The sequence below is a fragment of the Callorhinchus milii genome, unplaced genomic scaffold (assembly GCF_018977255.1).
Source record: "Callorhinchus milii isolate IMCB2004 unplaced genomic scaffold, IMCB_Cmil_1.0 Scaffold5, whole genome shotgun sequence".
NCBI classification, from domain to species: Eukaryota; Metazoa; Chordata; class Chondrichthyes; order Chimaeriformes; family Callorhinchidae; genus Callorhinchus; species Callorhinchus milii.
In genome coordinates this window covers 35,907,733-35,933,643 of record NW_024704746.1, presented here as the reverse complement: position 1 = coordinate 35,933,643, position 25,911 = coordinate 35,907,733, and the positions used below count along the sequence as shown (strand labels likewise).

Genomic DNA, 25,911 nt, shown 5'->3' with positions numbered 1-25,911 from the left:
GAAAGTGAGAAACAAAACTTCCAGCTGCTCCCGGTTTTCTCCGTCCAGTTACTTCACTCATTTGTGATATAAATTCTTTGTCAAGTAAATGCTTTTCTCCCAAATCATACAATTTGCCTCATCCAAGCCTGAAATTACATCCTGTCACATTTGGTATCATGGGTTCTGGATGGCAGCCACTCTAAATGGTGTTTGACTTCACCAACTACAGAAAGTAATATTAAAAAAGTGTCAATGGATAAAACTGCTGCAATAAATGTAAGGCAGGGATGTGTCAACACACAAAGCGCAACCTGCCACCAGCAGTAAAATGTACCTTTACACAATGTTTAATTGCATTCATTGAGTCAGTGAGATCTATGAGCCTAAGGCTATCTAGTAACAATCTCCAGTCATGAGAAAATTAACCTATTTTAAAACAGTTTGGGATCCAAGTTGCTGTGAATAGAATTTTTTTAAAGCTCAACATTGTAATTGAGCCTCCTCCCCCATCCCCCATGACTGTTTGTGGTCTTACTTTGCAGATGTTTGTAAGTTTGAGTAGAAAGTGTCTGGCATACTAATAAAATATTGAGTCACCAGGGCATTCCTGTTTTATTGGTTTAAGGTTATCAGTTTACTATTTTAAGAACTATGAACAATAAGCCAAAAATTAAAAGTGCAGCCATGATTCAATTTATCTGAGAGAGCCTTCCTATTGCATTTTCTTACATATCAGTGAGAATTCTTGATATTTGCATACTGTAACAACAAAAAGCAGCAACTGAATACGTGGCATATAAAGATATTTATTACTAAAATGCAAATAAAGCAGATTTTTTCTGGTTTTAAAGTAGACTTTTCTCTCACAATATTTTACTATTTTTGGAATTTTTTTAGATGCTGTAATAATATTATTAGTCCATAGAAAATACATCAGTGTCTTGGCACCATTTGACAATATAATGCAATTATAATAAACTAACACTCCTATATTAAATACAATCTAAAGCTCACAAGTCAGTGGTGAAATACCAAGATGTCACCCAGGATCTACACTCCACAGGAAAGACATCAGGATATGGAGTAAGTCCCTGTACAATCTGCTACTTGAAGTGGAAATACAGTGCAATTCCATCACCATTTGAAGAGAGCCAGAGTCCAAGCAATGAATTAAATTCCATTTCAACATCAGTAAAAAACGATCAATCAACACAATCTACTTCTAGTTTCCATTTGGATGATATTTAGTTCGGACAGTTCTAATACCTGGTTATCTGTACATTTAAATTCATGACAGACTGGGTTTGACAATGATTCCACAACAATAGGAAGCGAGCAAGAGACTGAGATTAGATTGATTCATGCGCAGAAAAAACACCAGCATTGATTTAATAGGGCAATCGTTCCATTTCCCTCCTGTAACCTTCTATGAAGAACAGCTGGAGTAGGAAATAAAAATGGCCCACTGAATGTGAACATGAGTGCTTTTCTGAGGCTGGATTTAAACCCATTTGTGTCTTTCAGCCAATTGTATGGGGCTAATGGTTATAGGATTTCTCTCTGTTTAACCACAACCCAAGAATGTAGTTGGGAACCGAATACACTTAACAGGAAATAATAGCTGTTTTTGTGGACTTTTTTCATTAGTGTCCATTACTTTTTTTCTCTGTTACCAAGGATTACATCTTTGACCTTTTCTTTTGATTCATTTTTAACTCTAAAGCACTTGATACAAACCTCACAAAGCCAAACTCCATGACTAAGATTGTAATAATCCATTTAACTGTCAATCTGAATGTACCCAACACACAATGTAACGACACTGAAGCTCATACAGTATTTGTTTATATAACAGCTTTCGAGAAAGGAAAGAACATTGGCTTCTAACACTTCGTTATTTGTGTGAAGTGTTTTGAGATGTCCTCCTGATGTGAAAGGTGCTATATAAATGTAAATTGTTGTTGTAAGGCATAATGATAGGGGCCTGTAGGAAATAGAGCATTAAACTACATCTAACTCATGTTAAACCTGACCAGATAATGGTGGAAGTTGTCACTGGATGAAACAGAATCAAATCTTTCATGTCCTTGTATTAATTTTGCTTGGGCAGCACACAACCATATTGGATCCTTAGGTAAATTAGGGAGGAGATAGCTGAGCCTCTAGGATGTATACTTAAGAACTCCGCAGAAAAAGGAACAGTGCCAGAGTACTGAAGAATGGCCAATATAATACCCATTTTGTAAAAAGTGTGATAGTTTAAGGAGGGACCCAACAGAAGTGTTTAAAATTATAAAAGGGTTTGATAAGGTTAACATTAATGTTTCCTTATATTTGTGTCCTCTGCTTATGTTTGTGGAGTCTGTAACCGGGGACACAATTATAAGATAGCAACTAGGGGATCTAAAAGAGAATTTAGCAGGAACTACTTCACGCAGAGGGTAGTGAGATTGTGGAACTCGCTGCCTGAAGTGGTCGTTGAATCAGATAATGTAGATGCATTCAAGAGGAAGCTAAGCCTTCACATGAGGGAGAAAGGAATAGAAGGGTATGGGAAGGAGAAAGGAATGGGTGAAGACTTGTGTGGAGTATAAACACCAGCACTCACTGAGTGCCTGTTTCCGTGCTGTACATTTTTTGTAATCTAAGACAAAGATAGATGTGTATATTGACAATGTACTTGAACTCACATGTGGCCAGAGCACACGCTAAAGAAAGGGCTCAGTGAACATGGTCTCATTGTCAGAAAATGTCTTGGATGGTATTAATAATCCTAGCATTTGATACGTTGCTCTTAATTTTGAAATGCCACAAAGTGCTTCACAGGAAATTACTGTCAAATGTAGTGAATGTGTATTTGTAGGCAGACGGCAGCCAATTTGCATACAGTAAGGTCATACAAACAGCCATGAAGGGAATTATTGGTCAGGATACTGGGAGAAACTCTCTTTACGTTTTGAAGAGTATTTCTTTTGGCCAGCTGGGTGTCTGACACAAGCGGAGACCCAATACTATGCTTAAGAGTATCCAAACCAAATTGAGAATTCCATGAATCTCACTTATAGATGGAAATTCCAGAGATGTGTATTGGAATGGAATGTCAGTCTCTACCTGGAGGCATGCATTTTGCTTACCTAATGCCAGAATGTATTAAGGTTAGGTTGGCAAGAACTGTGCGGGTTGGGATACTGCTGGCGTCTCCCAGCTAAGACCGCATAGCTTGCGAGGACCATCCTACCCTGTATCAGTCTGAAAAGCCCCATGGAATACTGGTGGTGGATTTCTGCTCTTTCGACTGCAGATAGCTATATCTCTTTCTCTGACAACATTGTTCTCTGCAAATCTGTCCCTTATTTGTCTTTAACAAATGCAACCCTTGCATGGGTGTCAGTTTAAGTGTCAATCAATACTGTTAAAAGGCTGAACTTTCATGTTAAGATGTAAGGGACTCAGCATTTCAATTGTCCTTGTGATAGACAATGACCAAAACACAATGTAACATCTGGCTCATGCTTTTAAATGTTAATGGATTTTGGCAATAATGAATTTTGACAATTATTAATATATTTCTCCCTGCATATGGATAGTCAACATATTTAATATTGGCAGGATTTATTGATCCTCGTTTTCTATCACACAAAGAGTATCACCTTCAGCATAAATGGAGACATCATACATTAACTTCAATATAATTACTGACATATTCTTACCTGTACAGGAGTAGTCATCAATTTTAATGTAACCATCTTTGCAGAGACAGGTGTAGCTTCCAGGGCTATTAATGCAGATGGTATTCTCTCTGCAGTAATGTTTATTTTGGGCGCACTCATCAATATCTGTAAAATGAAACCATTTGATCAACTCAGTTCAATCAGATTAAATGCAATACCATTCAAGCATCAGAGAACTGATTTTTCCGATTGTAAAAATAGGTCAATTAAATAATTTAACAATTTGGTTGCCATAATACTAACTCATACTTTGCCTACTTTTTGTATAGATCCCAAATGTTATGTCAATTATGAGAACCTTTTTTTGGTATTTACTCTATGCTTCAGTCATTCTTTATTCCCAGTGAAACTAGTGAAAAGGTGGAAAAAGGTTTCTATCCTCATAATTGACATAACATTTGGGATATATACAAAAAGTATACTATAATAACAATAATACCTGCATTTGCTATAGCACCTTATCATGTCTTCGAGTCATCTCAAAGCACTTCACAGAATATCCTGTGAAGTGAATTGACTGTATATTTTGTGGCCGAAACGCGACAGCTGTGTCCCACAAACAATCGTGGATTGAGTAGCCCAATTTTTTTAAGGGATTATTACCCCCGGAAAAGTGATCCGCCAATCGACTAACAACCAGGGTTCCTACTTACTTCTAGATAAACAGAGGCAAGTGGAGTAAGGAAACTTGCACAACGTTTCGCCCAGGTCAAGCCAGGTCCTCTCGCTTGCGAGGTGAGTGTTCTAACCATTAAACTACAGGGGACTCTTGAGGACAATTCATTTGTAAACTTATTATTGAAGGAGCTATATACTTTGCATTATGTTATCAGGAAATAGAGGGATTAGCAATGTTAAAGGAATTGCTGTCTCCTTATCAGTATTTTTAAATCCTTTAGCACAGAAACTGAGCAGTTTGTTCCAATGGAAAATAACTGTAAATCCAACGAGTCAATTGCATTTGTTACAAAATAATCCATTAAATAAGATTTCTTTGCGCTTGTTGAAGAAAGAATGCATGATTCATCACAGAGAATTATGATTGCAGCTGAAATCATCATTAACAATGAAAATATTTGGATGGTCCACTTTAATGCTTTTTGAAGGACTAAAGCAGTTCAGAATGCACACAAGCCTGCAAAAGCCTTAACGTCTTTTTCTTAAGGTAATAAATTAGTTTTCTATGGAAAACAATATGTGATGAATTGCAAATCATATAGGCTCTAAGGATGTGGTTTTCAGGCAGGAGACGGGAAGAACTGGTGATAAACAGAAACACGTAAATGTCTAAGCTTGAATGTCATTAGACAATAAGGAAAATTCAGAGTGCAGGGCAATAGCAGATAACTGTTACAAAGAAAAACAGTTTTAAGAATCAATGAGTCTAAATAATTTCTGACTGTGCTTTTAGAGGAATGTGTTCCAAAATATATATGAAATCAATAGCTTTCACTAAAAAAACCTTGCTTGATAAATTTACACAAGCTATTCTTATGCCCAGAGGAAATGCAGAATAGGATGAAAAGATTATTCCAAAATGTTGTTAATATTCAATTAGACACAGTTAAATGTTCCAGTTAATCATTTAGTTGTCCATTTGCGTAATAGCACTTTGAGCAGGACTAGTTTTGTAAACCTTATGCAGATGCATGTCCCATTTATATCAAACTCAACAACCAGAAATGGCAAAAAAACATAAGTGATTACTTCAGTTAAATGATGATTAAATGAATGGCTATAAAAATTTATAATTCTAAACTTGATTTACATTAGCGATGTGCACTATCAGATCAACAACATCTCTGTATCTATATGACAGTTATCTGAAATTCTGACTGACAGTGATTGGATGCTTGATTTAATAGCTGAGAGGGCCTTCAATCACAAGTGACAAATAATCGGACAGGTTGAGCTAATCTGTTATTGCGCATGTCACTATTCGTACGGTAAACTTCAAGATTTAAATTGTTTATAACTTAGAAGCACAGTCTTCCATCTCCATTATTTCCACAAATTTTATGAGCTCATTTTTCTGTCAACAAAGAATGTCACCAAGTACCCATGATAGATAAGGTCCCCTGGCATATTAACATAGCCAAATAAGTGCCCGTGGCTTAGCTGGAGTGAACAAAAGATGCATTGCTCGGCCTCTGGGAACAGCTGATTAAATAATAATAGGTGTACACTCTGACTAAAATATACAATTCAAGATCAATGTGAATGTGAGGTGAACCTAATCTTCCATTCCCAGTCTTTAATGAATTAACAGTGCATTAAGGGTGATATGTGGGAGTTTCTTTGCATTCGGAGGATTCTCCATAATTTCAACACATGCTTTTGTCTTTGGGACTGCTATATTTTCTGTGCAGTTGAAAGCCTGAAATAACAAACCATTATTCATCTGAATGACACTGAAGATAAGATGACAATGACTTTATTCAAGAATGATTTGTGCTCCTCTTTCCCCCCACACCCCCCCCCCCCCCCCCCACACACACAAATACAGACACATTTCCATTTGGTGCAAAGGTGGTGGAGAAAGAACAGTAAATCATGTAAGTTGTGACTGGTTGAGGGAGTAATTCATGGAATTTCAAAGAACAGAACATCTTGACTTTGTGCAGATTAGCAATGATTATATTACAGCAGATGCAGCAAACATCAGCTGCTGAAAGGAAATAGTAATAATAATCCTTGCATTCGATATAACGCCTTATCACGTGGTTGAGACAGAATATATTATGAAGTGGGTCGACTGTGCATTTTGTGGGCGAAACGCAGCAGCCAATTGTGACTGTAGTATCCCACAAACTATTGTGGACTGAGTGATCTCATTTCTTTGGGGAAAGCAATCCAATAATCGACTAACAACTGGATTTCTATTCACTGTTAGGGAAATAGAGGTGAGGTAAACTTCAGACAAAAGCTAATTAAAAGAGGAAAAAAAGCACCCACCACCTCACTATGATACGTTTCATCAATGGGGAGAAACCCCATTTCTCTACCCCATTTTCTCCTTTGTTTTCCTTGCCCTGCCTCCCCCCTCTCTGTTAGCCCTTAAAAGCCTCTCCCTCCCAACATGCTCCAGTTCTGACGAAGGGTCATGGACCCAAAACGTTGACTCACTTTCCTTTCTCCATAGATGCCGCCTGACCTGCTGAGGGATCCCAGCAACTTCTGTTTCTGTACTAGGTTACCATGTCTGTTTGCATTTTTGTGATCTAATGGTGCATTTTTGTGATCTAATGGTAGCAACGCATTATGCCTATTTTCATGTATCCCTGTTCCCTGCATTTCCAGGCTTCGTGCCAAGCACTGAGGGAAGAGGATGATAAATTTGCCCTTTTTGTGGCAGTGTGACCAGTAGAGGTAAGACTTCACAGTGACTGATATTTCTTAGGACCCCTCATGTAGGCAGTATTCAGTTGGACTAGATCTAGACCTGTAAGCCTCAGAAACAATTAGTGAGGCTGAGATGTACTGGTATTTACTGCTCAGTAGATATTCTGCTCTCAAACTTCTCAGTCAAAGGGTCACTGCAATTCTACTACTAGAATTTAATGTGTGGGACTGGGAGGTAAAAATAAAAGATGACATTTCCAGTGAGAAACGTAGCACCATCCTCAGAACTGAAAATCATGAATACAGTGTTTAGTGAGGTTGCACTACGTTAAAATAAAAAATAACTTCTATTGATGTAGCATCTTTTGTGCAAAACTCTCACAGAACTTTACAAAATACAAATGACTAGAAATCAGGTGAACGTTGTTATATGGACAAATTTGTCAGCTAATCCGCACCATCAGCATATTTTAAACAACAATGAGATGAGCAGCCAATTCATTTTAATTTCGGAGTAAATTTGGTGTAGAAAAGAGATCTGAACCAGAATAACTGGGAGAAAGATTCAGTATTTCTTTGAAATAACAATGAATTATAGTACTGAATAATGCAAATAACAGCACTGGGCCCTATCTTACAATTCACAGTTTTGCTCTTACTCATTTCCAATCCTGATGGCTGTTCCAATCACTAGCCTTTTCCTAGTTCAGTGCCAATTCCTGTCTGCTCTCTGATGTGAGAGAAAATAACGAAAGGGGAAAAAAAGACCCTGAGAAACACACAAAGTAAGCAAGAAAATAGAAAGAAACCGAGAAAACTGCACTGAATAAATTGGGCCAGGCTGTCCACTCGTGACAGCCATCTGATGAGGATTACAGTAAGATGTCAATTTGGCTCACCTGGAGGAGAGACTTGGCAGAGAATTTGAAGCAGTTTTCCAAATCATTGCTCTACTGGTAAACCTCAGTAACACTCTGAACTATTCTGCTTGTCACGCATATATTACTTTGCATTTCCAGAGACTGAAGCAGAGGGAGTCTCTCTCAATTGCTGAGCTTGTAGACTGGTTGCATAACTTATTTTTTCCCCTGGTGTCAATGATTTTCTTCTTTCATTTAGATTAGGAAATAATATGTAGGGTGGCCCAAACATCTACTGCATTCAGCAGTGTGGATATTTGCCAATATAATGTGCTTTGGCCTTTATATTATTATGCTGATAGTATTAGACTTACCAAGAATAGTTTCTAATGGATCTACATATTTTATAAAGTTCATCATACATGTTTCAATAGGCTTAACTTTGTAAAATATGATATTGTTTGGGGTTTTCAAAAAAATCTAAATTTAGAAAAAAGTTGTTTAAAATTTGTAATTACATGGTCATTGTTACAATAATGTGGCTACTGGCACTTTAGCAGAATTAATGACGTTTGTACATTATGGCACATGAGCTAAAAACAATTGTCTGGCATAGGGAGCATGAAAAGCACCCAGACTTGCTAGCAGTCTTAAGAGTTAAAAGCAGCTGGTGGAATAATGCTTTTGATTCCTGATCTCAGAATAGGGACCACTTGGCAGCACCAATCCAGAAATACACTTTATTTAAACAAAATAAATTTCAATGCATGACAACTGTGCACAATTGGTTGTCAAATTTTGCGCACAGAATACACAGTCAATTCCCTTTACAATATATTCTGTGAAGCGCTTCAAGACACCTCAATGACGTTATTAGGTGCTATATCAAATGCAAGGATTATTATTAATTTCCAAAAGAGTAACAGGCACTAAAGGCAACTATGTTTTCACACCACAATGTAAATGAGTGACTTGATATTGTTACTGTAAACAGTATAGTTGATTCTTGCACTTAATTTAAAGAATGGAGCCTCATGCACTTATAGCTTTTCGTTTCTGGTTGCTTTGGACCGCTGATTATTTTTTGTAACTGAAGAGTTCTTAAATATTTGGAATGCATATATCTGTGAGGCCATAGGACTCTTAAGCGTTGAGCTCCACTGCAGAAATAATATTCAGAAAATCATAATCTCTGAAATGTCTGTAAATGCAGTGTGATGGGTGTGTGTTTGTGTGTGTGTGTGGGGGTGGGGGGGGGGGTTAAGAATGTAGTCTCTATATTAGCATAAGATCACACCAGTGCTAACGTCAACAAGTAGAGCTCAGCAACCTTTGAATTAAGACCTGAAGAAAGTGATCGTTTTTCTCAGTATTATAGTGGATAATGTTTTAATATGAAAAGGCCTTGCACAAGAAAGATAGCATCTTTAATTACAGTGACGCTTGAGGCAAAGGGTGACGTCAGATTAGTATTAAAATCTAGTGATCTTTGAGATAGAGCATATTAATTTTACATTCAATCAAATACAGCTTTGAAAGAACATCTGAATAGATTGTTTGTTTAAAAAAAACTGTTTTCCATTTGAAACACAAACTTTGGAGAATCATTTTGCTGACAGATGGCAGAACTTCAGCGAGATTCAGAAAAGGCAAGGCAGCTTTCCAGCACCATGTCCTAATTACAAGGAGGGATGGGACATGATGGATTACAGAACTGCTTTGACTTTTCTGCCAAGTCTTTCTTATGGATGAGACAAACTGAAAAGGGCTGCCATCGAACTGCAGTTTTCATCTGATGGCTGTCATCCAAGCAAAAGTCTTGCTTTACTGAGGCCTGAACGAATGATAATAGGGAGGAATCAAATGCAATATTTCAGAACTCCAAGACGCCTTGTGCTGACAATGTTTATCTCTTTTACAGCTCTAAAGAGAAATCACTGAGCTGGAAGCACCTCCATAGTAATAGTTACACATATAGGCAGATGGCCACAATCCCTAAACCAGGAGTGGCAGCATGCCCAGTTAACGATTTATGCCATGTATGTTTGGATTTGTAGTGAACAGTTCTACTAAGCTCTCCCCAAAGCAGATGTTGTGAAACCAATGTTTTTCAAGCAATAGTTTAACACAATAGTTTAACTCATCATAGAATGAATACAGTTCAAGATTTTCCTATTTTTTGAACATACTTTAAGGTTTCACCCCACTCTATGTTCCTTTGCTCGGTTATGAAATACTCCCCCATGATGGTGGATTAAACTGACCACTGGAAAGTATATGAGAACAGGATTCTCATCTTTCCCTTGCTTCCTCTGTTGGACCTAAGCTCTATTCAGTGCGCTGCTCTGCACTGAGAGGGGCAAATCAAGGGTGTGAATCAGTGTATAAGCACGTCAGTGGATTAAAGTGCTGTTCAACCATTCATTGACTTCTTCGCTGTTTGTGGGACATTGCTGTGTGCAAATCGGCTGCTGTGTTCCCCCATAAAGCACACATAGTCACTACACTTTACAGTAAATCCTGTGAAGGGTTTTTGAACCAACGTGAAAGGTAGTATACCAAATGTAAGGTCCTGGAATGAGTTGTTGCTTCTCAGCTTCGCTCCTTCTTCTCCCACCACTCCCTTCTCGAACACCTCCAATCGGGATTCTGTGCCATCCACAGAACAGAAACCACCCTGGTCAAAGTGACAAATGACATTCTGTCCATCTGCAACCAGGGCTCCCTCTGCCTCCTCGTCCTCCTTGCCTCTCTGCTGCTTTCCACACCATCGACCATTGTATCCTCATCCACCGTCTCTCCTTTCACCTCAACCTCCACAGTGCTGTCCTTGATTGGTTCAGATCATATCTCTCACAATCGCCTGCACTTCATCTCCTCAAACAGTTTCTCCTCTAGCCCCCAGACCGTCTTGTGCGCCGTTCCTCAGGGCTCTGTCCTTGATCCCCTCCTCTTCAATATCTACATGCTCCCTCTTGGTGACATCATCCGCAGACATGGGGTTAACTTCTACATGTATGTGGATGACACTCAACTCTACCTCTCTGTCTCCACCCTTGACTCTAGGATCACTGCTGTGCTGACAGAATGTCTGTCAGACATCAAGTCCTGAATGAGAGCTAACTTTCTTCAGTTGAACATCAACAAGACTGAGGCTCTCCTGATTGGCTCCCGTCAGCGCCTCCTCACCTCAGGTGCTGACAGCATCACCATCCATGGTTGTACACTCCACCTTACTAAGCCAGTCCGGAACTTAGGGGTCTTGTTTGACCCTCAACTATTGTTTCTACCCCACATCTGCGCCATGACCCACTCTGCAACGTTGCCCGAATCCGACACTGTCTCACACCGCAGGTCCTCAAAACCCTCATACATGCCTTCATTACATCGAGGCTCGACTATGCAAACTCACTGCTTGTCGGCCTCCCCAACTCCTCCCTCCACAAGCTGCAGATCATCCACAATCTGCAGCCCATATCCTCTCCTGCACTAGGCTCCGAAGCCCTATCATCCCCATCTGTGCCCAACTCCACTGGCTTCCCATCACACAGAGGATACAATTCAAGATCCTGGTCCTCACCTTCAAAGCCCTCCATGGTCTTGCTCCTCCCTACCTCTCTGACCTCCTAAACCCCTACCACCCTATTCGCTCCTTCCGCTCAGCGGGCTCCGGCCTACTTCACGATCTCTGCCTTGCTCGCCCAACTATTGGCGGATGGGCCTTCCGCCACTCTGCACCCACCCTCTGGAACTCCATCCCGCAATCCTTCCATCTCGCCACCTTCAAGAACCATCTCAAACTCTTTGACCGGGCTTTCAATCTCCCTGCTTCCACCCCTGCCCTCCACCCTCCCCCACCCGACCCTCAGCTCAGGTCCGTAACTGTGTCAGTCCAGCATCTTGAGACATCCTCCCGACGTCAAAAGCGCTATTTTAATGTAATCTTGTTGTTGTTGTATGAATTATTTATTATTCTTATCTTCCTTCACCATGTTATCTCACTGATCAAATATGGTCTAGGCAACTGAAAAACATGTTGCTTCTGTGCCAATTAGAGCTTGGCAATGAAGTTAAAACTAAAACAAATCTGAATTTGCTAATTTAGATACAAATGGTGGGGACAATTTTAAATATTTAATAAGGTTGGATATTGATTGCAGATGCTGTATGTGTTCTGTATGTATATGTTTTGTACGTGCAGTACCTATGACCAGTGGTGACCAACCAAATACATTTTCCATGAGTATTTCTTAATTTATGGCCACACCATAAATTTTGCTAATCAGTAGCAACAGGATACAAAATATTGATTTAACACAGACTTACCAAGACTTATGTGACTGTTTGGCAGGTCATGTTTTGTTGCCAGTGCGGGCCACTTTTGGCCTTTGGGCCATGGGTTGGCCACCACTGATCTAGACAGAGTGAATAGCCTGTCTCCGTAGTGTGAAGTAGATTTCTCATTCTCAGAAAACGCAAGGGACAAGGAGTTATCACCTGCTTATTTCTGTCACATCTACTGTTCCTTTTCTTTTCTAAACCTTCCATTAATGGCACTTTTAATGATGCGCCAAACTATTTTACCTTGTGATCACTTTCTAACGTCCTAATACCTTTTGTTTCTTGACTTGCCATCCTCTGCAGTGCCTCCCCAGTCAAACACATTTCAGCTCTCATTTTGCCCAAACTCTATGCCGATCTATTTTTCTCTTTCAAATGTCAGCCACTGAAATTTTTGCTTCGTTGGTAATTATCGTCTGTTTGTACTACAATTTTGTTAATATTAGCAGTAATAATAATCACATCAGTTCGCTTTTTTCATCTCTGTTTCATTAAAAGTGTTGAAAAGGCTCAGAGAAAGATTTCTGGAAGGTCAGAGCTAATCTATAGTTTTCCTGCAGAAACACTGAGGAACCCAATGTCTACATGCATATTGGCATACTATAATAATAATAATCCTTGCATTTGATATAGCGCTTTTTACGTCGGGAGGACGTCCCAAAGCGCTTCACAGAACACACTGTAAAGTGAATTGACTGTATATTTGTGGGCGAACGCGGCAGCCAATTGCGCACAGCAATGCCCCACAAACAGTCGTAGATTGAAAATGACCAATTTATTATTGTTTTTGGTTTTGGAGGGATTATTATTAGGCGTGTGGAGTAAGGAAACTTGCCCAAGGTTTTGCCCTGCCTGGAATTGAACTCAGGTCTCTCGCTTGCAAAGCGAGTGCTCTAACCACTGAGCTACAGGACTCCACGATACTGTATATACACTACAGTTTTGTGCTGTTTACTGGGATTTGTTGAATCTGATGTGCTTTGCTGATGCATGGAACAAAGCAGCTTACCTTGCCTTTCAACCGAGCTTTGTACTGCCTTTCATTCTATGACCTGACTAGTAATTTCACGCCTCACAAGATTATTTCACTTGTGTGAAAATCCAAAGTGTTCCTTCGCCAGTGTGAAATAATTGCTGGTCAACAGCAGCAGAGTTCTCAAATCAATTTAAAGAGGCATTACGTTTCCCTCTGGAGTTGCGCCTCCACAAAATGAACAGAATATTTAACTCATAATGGTGGCTTGCGGGTATTTTTTTCAGTTATGTAAACAACAAGCTCAACCCCCTAACGCCTGCATCACTTGTGGATTCTGGTTCGTCCATACTGAAAAAACTAATCTATCTCACTGTTGCTCGGGAAAAATCTTTCAAGTATTTTTATTTGCTATCTGTTCCCCCCTCCTTGCTTTACTTTCTCTCTTCTTTACGTTTTCATCTCCTCTCTCTTTGCTGCACTTAGATTACGCATTCAGCCCATGTTAATATTATAATAATAATAATAATCCTTGCATTTGATAATAAGACTGTCATGGTATAAAGGCTCAAACGCGAATTGTGGTGCAACATTTTCCATACACTGACCTGTGCAATAGGCTTTGTCTTCCCGGAGAGGCATGTAGCCAGTGTTACATTGGCAGAATGCACCAGCTTCCAAATTCACACATTTAGAGTTTTCAACACAGTTGGGGCCCTCAGCGCAAAAATCATTGCCTGCATTAAAAAAAATGCATTAGTGATTTGACAACAAAATCATATGATAAATCTAGTCTCTCATCAATCTGCCAGGAGTGAGAAGCAGTGCACCTTAGCTGTGGCATTGTATTACCATATCCTGTTGATAAAAAGCCCCGTCAGATTGAGTGGATTCGCTAACAACATAGGCTGAGAAAAGGCAGCACCTGGATACCATTGTTTAAAAATACACATCAAGATACTGTGTCCAAGCTTCAGACACTGTGAGCGTGTGTGTGTGTGTGTGAATATATCCTTTTGAAAAATAATTGGTCATGTGAGCTGTACACTTCATTGCAAGTCATGGGTCAGATTCCCAACCTCTTCACAAGATGATCAAAACCAAATTTTGAAAGCACTCCATCCTTTTCAACCTGGCTTCCTGATTCTAGCTTAGAATCTATCTCAGAGGTGGATTTATTTGGTGGGTTTATTTTGATCCAGAACTGATTTTAGAAATCTGAGTCTGCCACCTTTACATTGACAATGAACAAACTGATTCTTCATCTATTTCATAGCACTAACTTCAACGGCTTGACACTTAAATCGGTTCCTTTGTTTTTCAGCTCTAGTGCTTTGAAGCTGGCCATGTTGTAACCTGTTGGCCCAAAGCCTGTTCCATTAACCTCCAATAAATTAACTAATAGCTATGTAACTGGAGCAACAGAGTGTGTTAAAGTGATTGAGTCAGGAAGGACTAACCGAGCAAATAGTTGGTGGAAGTTGAAGGATAAAAATCAACTGCACAGACTGTAGGAGCACTACTGCCATTAGCAGTCATGATGTTCAGCAGGCAAGCTACAAAGGCACCGCTTTGTTCAAGATATCCCAGTCTATCAGGTCCCAAAAGACATATCCATATTAAAAATTCCTTTTGTCACAGGCCATTATTAGCAGTGAACCAATACAAATTGGAATATCTTGTAATTGAAATGTACATCTTAAAAAAACTTGGATTATAACTTGCCCTGTTGTTCATATTCACTACAGCTAGGTTCCTCGGGGCACAAATGACATGTCTCCCTAGAATTACAAATCAATCAGAATTCAACATGGCAAATCTACATTTACCACATTGTACATTGATGTTGATTCAGAACTTGACTTGAGTCCTAAACCCTTTGTCCAATACCTTTGCAAACCTTGCAGCAGCTGTATGTCAGGGAGATTTGGTCTGATGATGAACAAGGCAGAGAAGGGCAACTTGGATACAGAACACGTTGCATTGATTTGTCCTGTCAAACAATGCAGAAAACATTAATTAAACCCATTTAGGGGTCAAAACATTTGCCACTTCAGAACTAAGGTAAAAATAATTATTACTCTATGACATAAACATTTTCGATTATATTTGATTCAGGTTCTATTATTAAAGATACCCATTGCTTTCATTACATTTCTGTTTGGTGTTTCTGTTTGCAGATTTAACATAATTTAAACTTGGAGTTATCGCTTGAGGCTTCAAACCTTTCAAGACTGAGTCCTTCACGCACAAAAAAACAACACAAATTTTTGACTTCATTCATTGATTCATTCATCAGATATTGTGAACATATGCTCCTTAATTCTCTGTTACAACACATTTAAATTTGTGTATGTTAGTTTTCCTTGATGTTTTGCTTAACTAACTACTTTTATTTTAAAATTTACCAGAGGAATTATTCCTTCAGGCCTCAGCCTGTCCCCAGGTTATACTATTTGACATTACTCAACATTGGTGACACTTTTGTGCATGTGTCTGTGCTCATTAGGATGACAGATGCGAGTGCTGTAAATAGATTTTTTTTCGTATTTTTACCCATCAAGCAGCCCCAGGTCAGGTGATAACTTGAATGAGATGCTGAGTAAAGCTTCTTCTACACTACCCCCAGCAACATTCTTCACTACATCAGCTTCAGAGAGTCATCCTCCTCTTCACCAGAGGGACAGTTCCATTGCGCTCAACAACAACAACAAATTGGATTTATATAGCGCCCTCCATGCCGGACGGCATCTCAGAGCGCTTCACAAGCATGGCTCGTGAGCCTTGCTTGTGGCTTCTCTCAGCAAGACTGTCCATCGGTGCCAGTTTATGAGAAGTTCTATTCTGCTAACTGGAAGAGAGTGTGAGGCACTGAAACCCATCTCACAAACACTTTCAAAGGAGAAGGGAAACTGAGATGGATTCAGGCCCATATCCCAAAAGTGAAAGGCCAGTGTATTAAATTCATTGTGCCACCCATAAAGAGTAATAGCTCTTGATTTAAACAACAAAATTACATTTGTAAAGCACTTGTCACATCGGGAGGATGTCCCAAGACGCTGACCAGTCGGGGATCAGGACCCAAGCGTGGGTGGGGAGGGTTGGGATGAGGGAGGGCAGAGCGGTAGGAGGGCGGCTGAAGGCACAGTTGAGCGGTGTGGCTGTGGCAGAGTCAGGCAATGTTGCGCAGGTAGGGGAAGGCAGAACGGGTAAATGATAATTAACGTGAAGGATCGATTGTTAATTAATAATTAATTTTCTTTAGTTGGTAAATATTAGACCATAATTGAAGTTACAAGAATTTCCTCTGTGCTGTGTTTACACATAGTTTACATAACTCAAATAATAGACCCTGACTATTCCACTAAGCTTAAATTTAATATACTGTAACACACTTAAACTCCTAGAGCCAAGATTTCTAAGTTTTTTTTTCACTTTACAAAACTGGAAACTGGAAACATTTAATTCTGTGATATTTTCTCCATAAAGAGCCATAACTGACTCTCTCAATTCTCTCATATGGACCCGTTCTACATATTGATTGCACAAGCCTTTTTGTATGGCTGGTCTTGTAACACAATTCCAGAAAAACGTTAACTTTAAGAAAAAATGTGGACTTGCACAAACAGTTAACATTTTAAAGGTTGCATAGTTAGTCAACGTGTGTCTCGGTTGTTTTACAAAACAGAAATCGTGAGTCTTAAAATAAGATTTTGTTTGGCAATTAGAACACAAAGGAGGTCTTAAATCTACACATCAAAACCTTTATGCAAAATTAAAAAAGGTTTTCATAGTTTCATAATCATCAGTGGATGTGTGAGTCCTACCTTGCACTCTAAGAGATAACACTCCCCTGAAGCTTTCCACTCTGTTGTTCTCTCTCCATTATGGTAACGCTTGTTGCCAAGGACACATACAGCTGGTAATAAAAATAATGCGTTATTTCAATTTGTTTTATATATAACTGAGTCATGTGCCAAAAAAGGCTCCTGTTTAGATTTCGGGTATGTTGAGTTAGCTGCTATTAGTTGAGTAGGGTTTGTACAACGGATGTCAGCATTACCTGGGCTAAGAGAAAAACAAAAATTTGCTAGAGCTCTACTATGGATTTATATCCAATGACAACCCTAGAAAGCACAAGTTGAGGGTATAAGGGGCAGGCAGAATTAAACTTAACTGTGAATCATACCATCCCTTGAGAAGTACTTCAACAAAATGTTCATTTGTGATAAGTGCAAGTTGTCGCTGTTGTAATTACGCTCCCCGTAATATCCTGCTAACACTGGCAATCTAAAATGGTCAGATGAGTGAGGTGATGGAGAACAGTTGGCATCTGCTGAGTCATACACCAGCCACAAGTCAGTTTCTTGAGGAAACAACAAAATAAAACAGATTTTTGAATTCTACTGTGGATGCTCAGTGTTTCTGGCAGGGCAGGAAAATGTCCATTGGTACTGTCCAATGTAAATCTGTAACCAAAACATGGGAGGGAATATCTCTCCTTAAAGCATACTGCAGCTGGTCTAATTTAGATTTAAACACTGCAAAAAAAATTACAAGCTAATTGAAATCAGTGTCCAAGTTAACCAGGGGGTTTAGTAAATTAATGCCTGGGATGAAGGAAATTACCTAGGATGAAACTGGGTAAATATGAGTCATATTCCCCTGAGTCAGGAAGGGGATCTGATTGAGATGTTTACATTTTTAAATATTTAGTGATATTTGGGTACTACACTTTCCATTAGCAGAGGGATACAAAATAAGGGGGCATGACTTTAAAATTACAGCTGAACTGGTTAGAAGGAAATGCAGAATCATTTGGGATATTTAAAAGGGAGACATGTAATACTTGTAAATGTTAAGTACTTCTACCCACACTCAGCTTGAGCTCCCTGTCAGCTCAGGGAAGTATTTGCCCAATGTGAAAGGTCCTACAGAAATATAAAATTACTACTGTTGTAGTTGTTGTAACAGTTTAACTGATTTGAAGAAAAGGTGGTGAAATGAGATTAAAAGATCTGACATGATCTAACGAAATAGAATAGACTTGACAGACAAATGTCCTACTCTGTACTTAAGTAGAAAGCTGAAATATTGCTCAGCTGAAAAACGATGGCTGCATACCAAAGAGCATAACAATGTACTTTATCCCTATATCACCAGCAGATACATAAGTATTCCTTGCCTACCACTATAGTCCAAAAGTAGACCTTTGTATTATAACACTTGTAAATAAGTAGGTCACAGCGACATGAAATATGGATAGGTTTTCGATTCTATCTAATAGCTTGCAGAGTTACTGGTTTTGAACTTGCCCATTTTTACCTATTGCTGCAAAAAACATAATAGTTCAATGGAAAGAGTTGAATGATCCAGATTTATACATAAGAGCAGATGATCATTAAGAAAACATGTTGGCACCCATCCCCCCACTTCTCCCCCTCGTTACAAACAGGAATTTAGCAGTGTTTCCTGCTGGTAAAGCTGGTGCCCTGTTTTTTTTATTCTGGGTGTTTATTGGTTCATCAGCTTCCCAATGGAAATACAACTATTAATTGGAACAAAATTTGCTTTATTTATATCTGAAATATTTGCATTTTGGTAAATTTGAAATATATTGTGTGTCATATGTGGTGGGATTCTGTTCATCCGCCATGTGAATGGGGGCAAATACATTCATATTTTAGCAGATGATTAAAGACAAATCGGCTCATCAAACAAAAGATACTTGACATTAGTCAGAAATCGGTGCCATTAGGGGAGCTTTTGCATTAGCACAATAAAGCTGTGAAGAGGATAACCTTTGCATCACCACTCTGTAAACTGCACAAGAAACAATGGAGCTGCTGAAGCTCAATAAAACCAGATCAGCACAGCAGCTTCTGGTGGCATTCAGTACTTACCAACATTTCAAGCTGCTGCTCTCAGGAGAAACTGTACAAACTGAATACATAAGCTCAGCCAACACATATTGCTTATCTCACTTTCAATAAATAAACAACAACTTTGATTTATATGACTCCCTTCATGCATATAGATTCAAACAAAAATTAAATAAATAATTTGGTCACTCAATCCACCCTGCACTCCGCAATTGGCTGCCGTGTTTTGTTCACAAAATATACAGTCAATTCACTTTACAATATATTCTGTGAAATGCTTTGAGACGTCTCAACGATGTCATAAGGCGCGATATCAAATGCAACGATTATTATTATTATTGTTATTATGATAGCATCTTTGAGCCTGTACAGTGGTGGGATTGGACTCTGTGAAGGGGGAGGTGACCATAGGCGCAGTTGAAGAGGTAGGTTTTCAGGTTAGATTTAAAGATGGATAAAGAGGAAGTGAGGTGGAGGGATTGAGGCAGGGAGTTAAGTGGATTAGGACCATTGGTGGCGGAGAGGGGTTGGGGGACGCACAGCAGGCCTGTGCTAGCTGAAATAAAATAAATTATAATAATAATTGCATATGACAGCGCTTTATTATATTATCATAAGATTTTTACTGTGAAGTGTATTCTTGTAAGAAAACACCACAGCCAATAATGCACATAGCAATGTCCCACAAACAGTCAAAAAATGAATGATCAGTTTGATCTCAGGTATTGTTCGCCGGGACACCAGGAGAAACTCTTTTCTTTAATGTCCACCTGAACAGGCAGATGAGACCTTGGTTTAACGTCTCATCTAAAGGATGGCAGCTGTAACAATGCAGCACTCATCCAACACTGCATTGAAGTAATGTATCAGACTAGATTGTGAGATCAAAGTCCTGACGTGGGGCTTGAACCCACAACCTTCTGATTCACAGGCGAGAGCGCTACCAACTGGACCAGACTCAATCAGGTTGAGGAATGATCTGTTTGAGGTGTATCAAGTTACAAAGGGATTTGACAGGCTGAAGAGTGAGCAACTGTTTCCTCTGGTGACAGAATTGAGAACAACAGACCATATTCTTAAACTTGAGGTTAAACTTTTCAGAAGTGAAATAAGGAAATATGCAGTGGGTGGTGGGAATTTAAAAGGCAAATAGATAAATGCTTGATAGACAGGATATAAAGGAATATGGAGAGAGGGTGGGGAAGTGGAATTGAGTTGCGGATTGACCATGATGTTGGAAAGTGCTGGCATGGGCTCGATGGGTGGAATGACCTACTTATTTGGTGAATACGACACTTGGTAAATAGTTAAACACCCCAGAAAATGCACATTTCAATATTATATTTTTTAAATATATATTTGATAATATATCATTGTATAATTTGTAATTAATTCTAGGAGAATGAGCACTGAACTGGGGGCAATTCAGGCAACATCTGGTTAATTTGTGTCTGAATTTTGCTTATTTCAGAGATTCTCTGTTTCACAGAAGCCTGTTCTTTTGAAAGAAAATAGCATCTCAAACACGTGGCGAGACTAATATTCCTCTTAAATTATCTGTCACAGTTCTGCAAATGCAGCTAGTTTTCTAACATGGTGAACATTGTTGGCTAAGTGGCTTCTATATGATGCTGTAGCAACAAATTGCACTCATACCATATAGTGCCTTTCACAAAGGAGAACGTCTTGAAGTGTGTTCTATAGGTAGTATGGGACACCAAGCAATGAGGAGGCCAAGGGAAAGATGACCAAAGGCAACAACTTGCATTTATATAACGCCCCTCACGCAGGGTAGAGTCCCAGACCACGTCCCAAAGGCATAGCCAACAATGTAGTAACAACAGGAAAAGGCAGACTTCAATGCTTTACTTATATAACACAGTTAATGTCTATTTAATGATATTCAAGACTCCATCAACACTAAAGGTGCAGTTTAAAGCTGATATCTAACTTCAGGAGCATCAATGAAACAACAAATATTGTGTAATTAAATCTGCACAAAGACTGCAATATAAATCCGATTTGTAGTGCGCTGATTTCAAAGGAAGCTTTACTCTTAAAACAAATTACATCTTAATGCTGGGGAGGGGGAGAGGATTGTCATTGCACATACCTGAAGCATTTTAAACTTTATAAACATAGTGCCATTTGGCAGGGCTCTGTAGGCGCCCTGAGGGATTACAACAACAACTTGCATTTAATAGCACTCCTCACACAGGATAGTGTTGTAGAGGGCTTTCGTTAGTAGAGCTTTACTCAAGCTTTGCCCCAATGAGATTTCAAAGCAGGAAATACAAATATAAATCTATATTTTTAAAAAAAATCAAATCCAATTTCTACTTTGATGTTGCTTCCTTCCATGGGGGTGAGTCAGGGAGAGAACTGTATTTATTAAGTCTTTGAATGTTTCAATATGGCTATATGTCATTTTCCTTAGTAGTGCAGTAAGGGAGGGACAAACGGTTTGGTCATGACCAGATAAATAATAAATAATCTTTGCGTTCAACCAGATGTATGGGTTGTGAAGGTTGAACCAAAACTGAATACAGATTGAGTGCTTCTCTCATTTTTTTTTGATTATTTTATAAGGACTTGAAAATAATTGTAGTTTCTATTAAAGGATATGCATATTTTAATAGAGAACATGCTTGTGCATAATAATTAGGCTATTAGTGAAAAGGTTTGTTTTTTTAAAGCTTCACGATGAGACCATCTGGAGAATGTTACACTTGGAGGACAGCTGATAATATAATGTCCTGCACGAAAAATGAATTTAAGAAGGAATTAAATGTATTTACTTATAACCCGAGTACATAAGGTATCCACGAAATAGTGAGATACTCACGCTGGCATTCCTTGCAACATTTCCCATCCACATAGACGGGAGCATTACCCGGAGAACAATTCTCAGGTGGGCAGATCAGCTTCTTGCACTGTGCTGTCCCATTCTGAAAGGAAACAAGAGAGGTTCAGATAAAGAAGGTGCTTTGGCTCATTAGATCTGATCCTTCCAGCAGACCCACCTATCATACTCCCATCGCAGTATCAAGCTGTTTTTTAAATTAATCCGGCATCCTGGTCTCAGACACTCTGCCTGGTAACCTATCCCATTTGTTAATTACCCTCTGGGGAAAGAAATACTTTCTAGTGTACTGTGCAGCCGTAAACCTGTGTCCTTTCATTCTGCTTTCTTGGGTGCTTCCAAAAGTAAACATTGTGGTTTTTACGGTTAAAAGAACCTTTTGTTAGATTTTGACACCGATACATTATTCACCACTAGAAATTGGACAGGACTTTACACACACCCCACTTGCTATAAATCTCTTGTACATTCAACTACATGTCACTGACAGCACTGCAAGCAATGTCTATCGCAGCTTTTGTGTGCAGCACTGGTCATAAAATATGATTGGGCATTCATAGAAAAGATATTTATCTGGATTTCTTTCTGAAAGAAATCATATTTGCTGCAGATCTGTCTTAAAATAAACTGTGGTTACAGCCTAATTTTACACTGGTTAAAAATTTCATTGTAGTTGTCGTGCTCAGAGAGAAATGAATGGGTATAAATTGTTAGTTTGTTTTAGTGGTTAATACACAGGTTCTAGTTCAGGGGAAGAAATGGAATTGTAATTTTTTTAAAATGGATATTATAATCCTGGCATTCACATTTGATTTAGTACCCATAATGTCAAAATGTCGCAAAGCACTTTTAATAACAACAACTGCATTTATATAGCAAAATACAAAATACTGCAGATGCTGGAAATCTGAAACAAAAACAGAAGTCGTTGGGAACACTCCGCAGGTCAGGCAGCATCTATGGAGAAAGGAAAGTGAGTCAATGTTTCGGGTCCGCGATCCTTTGCCAGAACTGACAAAGGGTCGTGGACCCAAAACGTTGACTCACTTTCCTTTCTCCATAGATGCTGCTTGACATGCTGAGTGTTCCAAGCGACTTCTGTTTTTTGTTTTGCATTTATATGGCGTCTTTCACGCAGGGTAGCATCCTAGATCACTTTTACAGATAATTGCTGTCAAATATAATGACTCTGTAATTGTAGTAGTCTATTTTACACACAAGGTTCCACAGAAAGTCATTAACTGAATGATCAATTTCTCTGGAGCATTGTTCACAAGATTATAAGATTGGTTCGGATAAAGAAGACCTTTTGGTACATCTTTGATCTCATCTTTCAAGGATATCCACCCTACAATGCTTCCAATACAACATCAGACTTTTTAAAAAAAAACAAGTCCAATATCCTGGGCTCAACCACTCTCCTGGTAACATATTACAATCATTAATTAACCTCTAGGTAAAGAAATACTTTCTGGTGTCCATCCAAAAATGGTCCTTTGCAACCTGTACTATCTTATTCTCCTGTCTCGGTGCATCTGAGAATACTGTTTTGCGTTTACTTTCTCAATCTCATTTAAAATCATACCTCTATTAGGTCCCCTCTGAGATGTCTCTGTTCAAGACTGAACAGCCCCAGATTGTCTGGTCATTTCTCCCCTGCTGGGGATTGTTTTTGTTGTTCTCCTCTGTACTGCCTCTATGACCTGGAAGTCCTTTATCAGAAACTGCCTACTGTTCTGGAATAGTGTCATGGGATCTTTAACAACCACAAGAACAGGCAAATTAGCATGATGTTTTCAGTGCATAAGTTGCTCCTCATGTTTCCCCAGCTTTTATTTCAAGTCAAACAACTTTCTAACCAGCTCATGCAAAGATATTGTTTTCCTCTCAGTTTCTTTGCCCTATTTACATAGCAGTTTGTCAATCCTATTCCCCAAGATCTCTCTTTTTCAAAACAAGTAGACAAGCTGTTTAATAACATTAAATAACCAAGCAGTATTCAGTGCCAGTTAGTGGAGCTTTGCACACAGTTCTCCTCAGCCAGCAAGCGTAAACTTGAAATGGGAAATATAAATCCTGCTACTGCTTCAAATCCACCATCTGTTGGCAGAGATAACAAATTATCCCTGCTCAGTAAATGAGACATAAGAGTAATATTTCTTCCACATCAGTCTTAGCTAGGGCTTCATTGTGTAACTAAAGCCACATATGTAATATAGAATGCTTTGAAAGTTGCTCTTTATTCTTTAACATTTTTAAACAACCAAGCTTTCTTTCTGGATTACATTTCCCCTCTTCCCCACCCCCAAACAAAAAGCAAACTTACAGGTGCACCTTTACTGATGCAATTCACTAGCTCCAAATATTAGCAATAAACAGGAGGGGAATTGCATGTGGTTAGTTTAGTGGTGTAGTTTATCTTTGGTGTAAAATCAGGCATAACTGAAAACCTAATTAAGTTGGAAAATTAAGTGTGCAACTTTGTTGAGGGTTGATGCAGAGTGCAGTAATATTGAATATTATTATTTAATATGACATTCACAAGAAAGGATTAATTGTGATATGTTTTGTTCTTCGATTTGTGGTATTTGCAAAATGTCCAATTGGGTTGAGGAACTGAACAAACAAATGGGTTTGCAATACGCCCTTTTCTGTTTGCATTTTGGTGAGATTTGGAAATCGCAAGTAGCCATTTTTTGTCAATTGCAAATTCAACCTTGCTGTTGTAGTTGTAGTTCGGGGAAACTGAATCCCATTGTTTGGAAATCTTGATATATGAAATAAATCAACAAGGACAGAACTGAGATCAAAGTCTTGCACTGTAGTCACCACTGTAGAATGGGCAGCGTTGTGTACCTTGCATGTACAGCTTCTGCAGCCATCTGTCCAGGTCTGTGATTCTCTGTAGACGACATCATTCACTTTACAGCTCTTCTCACAGTAACACTGGTCCAACTTGTTCATTTTTTCCTCAGCGTAAGAGAGCTGTGTGAACATGAGCGTTATACAGTCGGACTCTCTTCATTTTTAAAACATATACAGTACATGCGTAATTAAAAAAAAACATTTACTGGAAAAAAGGGAAATCTTCTATTTGAACTTGATTTAATTTTAATATGATATCCAGACTAATGAAATGAACTTTCTATTTTATGAATTCAAAGTGCTCATCCAGATATCAGACAGCCAATGTTACCAACATTAACATGGTTGTTAATTACTTCCAGCCAAACTTGTCTTCAGCCACCTCTCTCAGGGGATTGAGCCAAAGTGGCTTTTATATAAGGGTGGCTTCTGAGTTAGGGTTCCATGTGTGGTTGCATATTGTTTACCCAAACACATTGGTCATTGATGCTATATACAACCACAGTGTGTACTTGACGTCATATTCTGAATTCATTCTACGAAACTCAGTCTTTAGTGCACAAATGCTATTTTAATTCATCCAGAATTAATTTGCTATCAAAGAAATGGCAATTTATGGCAAAAGCAAAAAATCATTCCTTATATAAGAGGAAATACCTTTCCTGATGTCTTGGCTAAAATATCTTGGAGTTCCATAATCTTTTGCACAAGCCCATGGAAATCATTGCAAGTTGGACAGGCTAGAACGATAGAAAGCTTGATGTTTAAAATATGAATGTTGAGAAGTTATACATAACACATCTGCCTTTATGATTATAATGTTTCACAATATTGAACTGTTTTAAACACAAACAAACAGCATTTTAAAAGTTTGTTTAATACAATAACCAAGAACAGCAACTTGCAATTATGGTTAGCATTTCGGAGTGCTTAATAGCAATGTGGCTTGATGCTGAGCCGGAATGTGGGGGGCGGTAAGGTACAGTCGATAGCATGGTCGAGGATCTTGAAACTGATCCGTTGTGCAACAGGGAGCTAGTGGATCCTGGCAAGAACTGGGGACATGGGAGTG

The 25,911-nt window shown here is 38.8% G+C and overlaps 1 protein-coding gene across 1 annotated transcript in view; it reads right to left on the bottom strand.

Annotated features, from left to right (window-relative positions):
* LOC103184650 (protein kinase C-binding protein NELL2) overlaps positions 1–25,911 on the bottom strand; it is an 84,956-nt gene that overhangs the window by 37,269 nt on the left and 21,776 nt on the right. The window contains exons 7-13 of the mRNA XM_007902791.2: positions 25,497–25,579; positions 24,831–24,959; positions 21,957–22,059; positions 17,057–17,148; positions 15,120–15,222; positions 13,838–13,966; positions 3,693–3,818 (exon numbers count right to left, since the gene is read on the bottom strand). Of these exons, the coding sequence (XP_007900982.1) occupies positions 3,693–3,818; positions 13,838–13,966; positions 15,120–15,222; positions 17,057–17,148; positions 21,957–22,059; positions 24,831–24,959; positions 25,497–25,579 (765 nt within the window). The remainder of the gene's footprint in view (positions 1–3,692; positions 3,819–13,837; positions 13,967–15,119; positions 15,223–17,056; positions 17,149–21,956; positions 22,060–24,830; positions 24,960–25,496; positions 25,580–25,911) is intronic.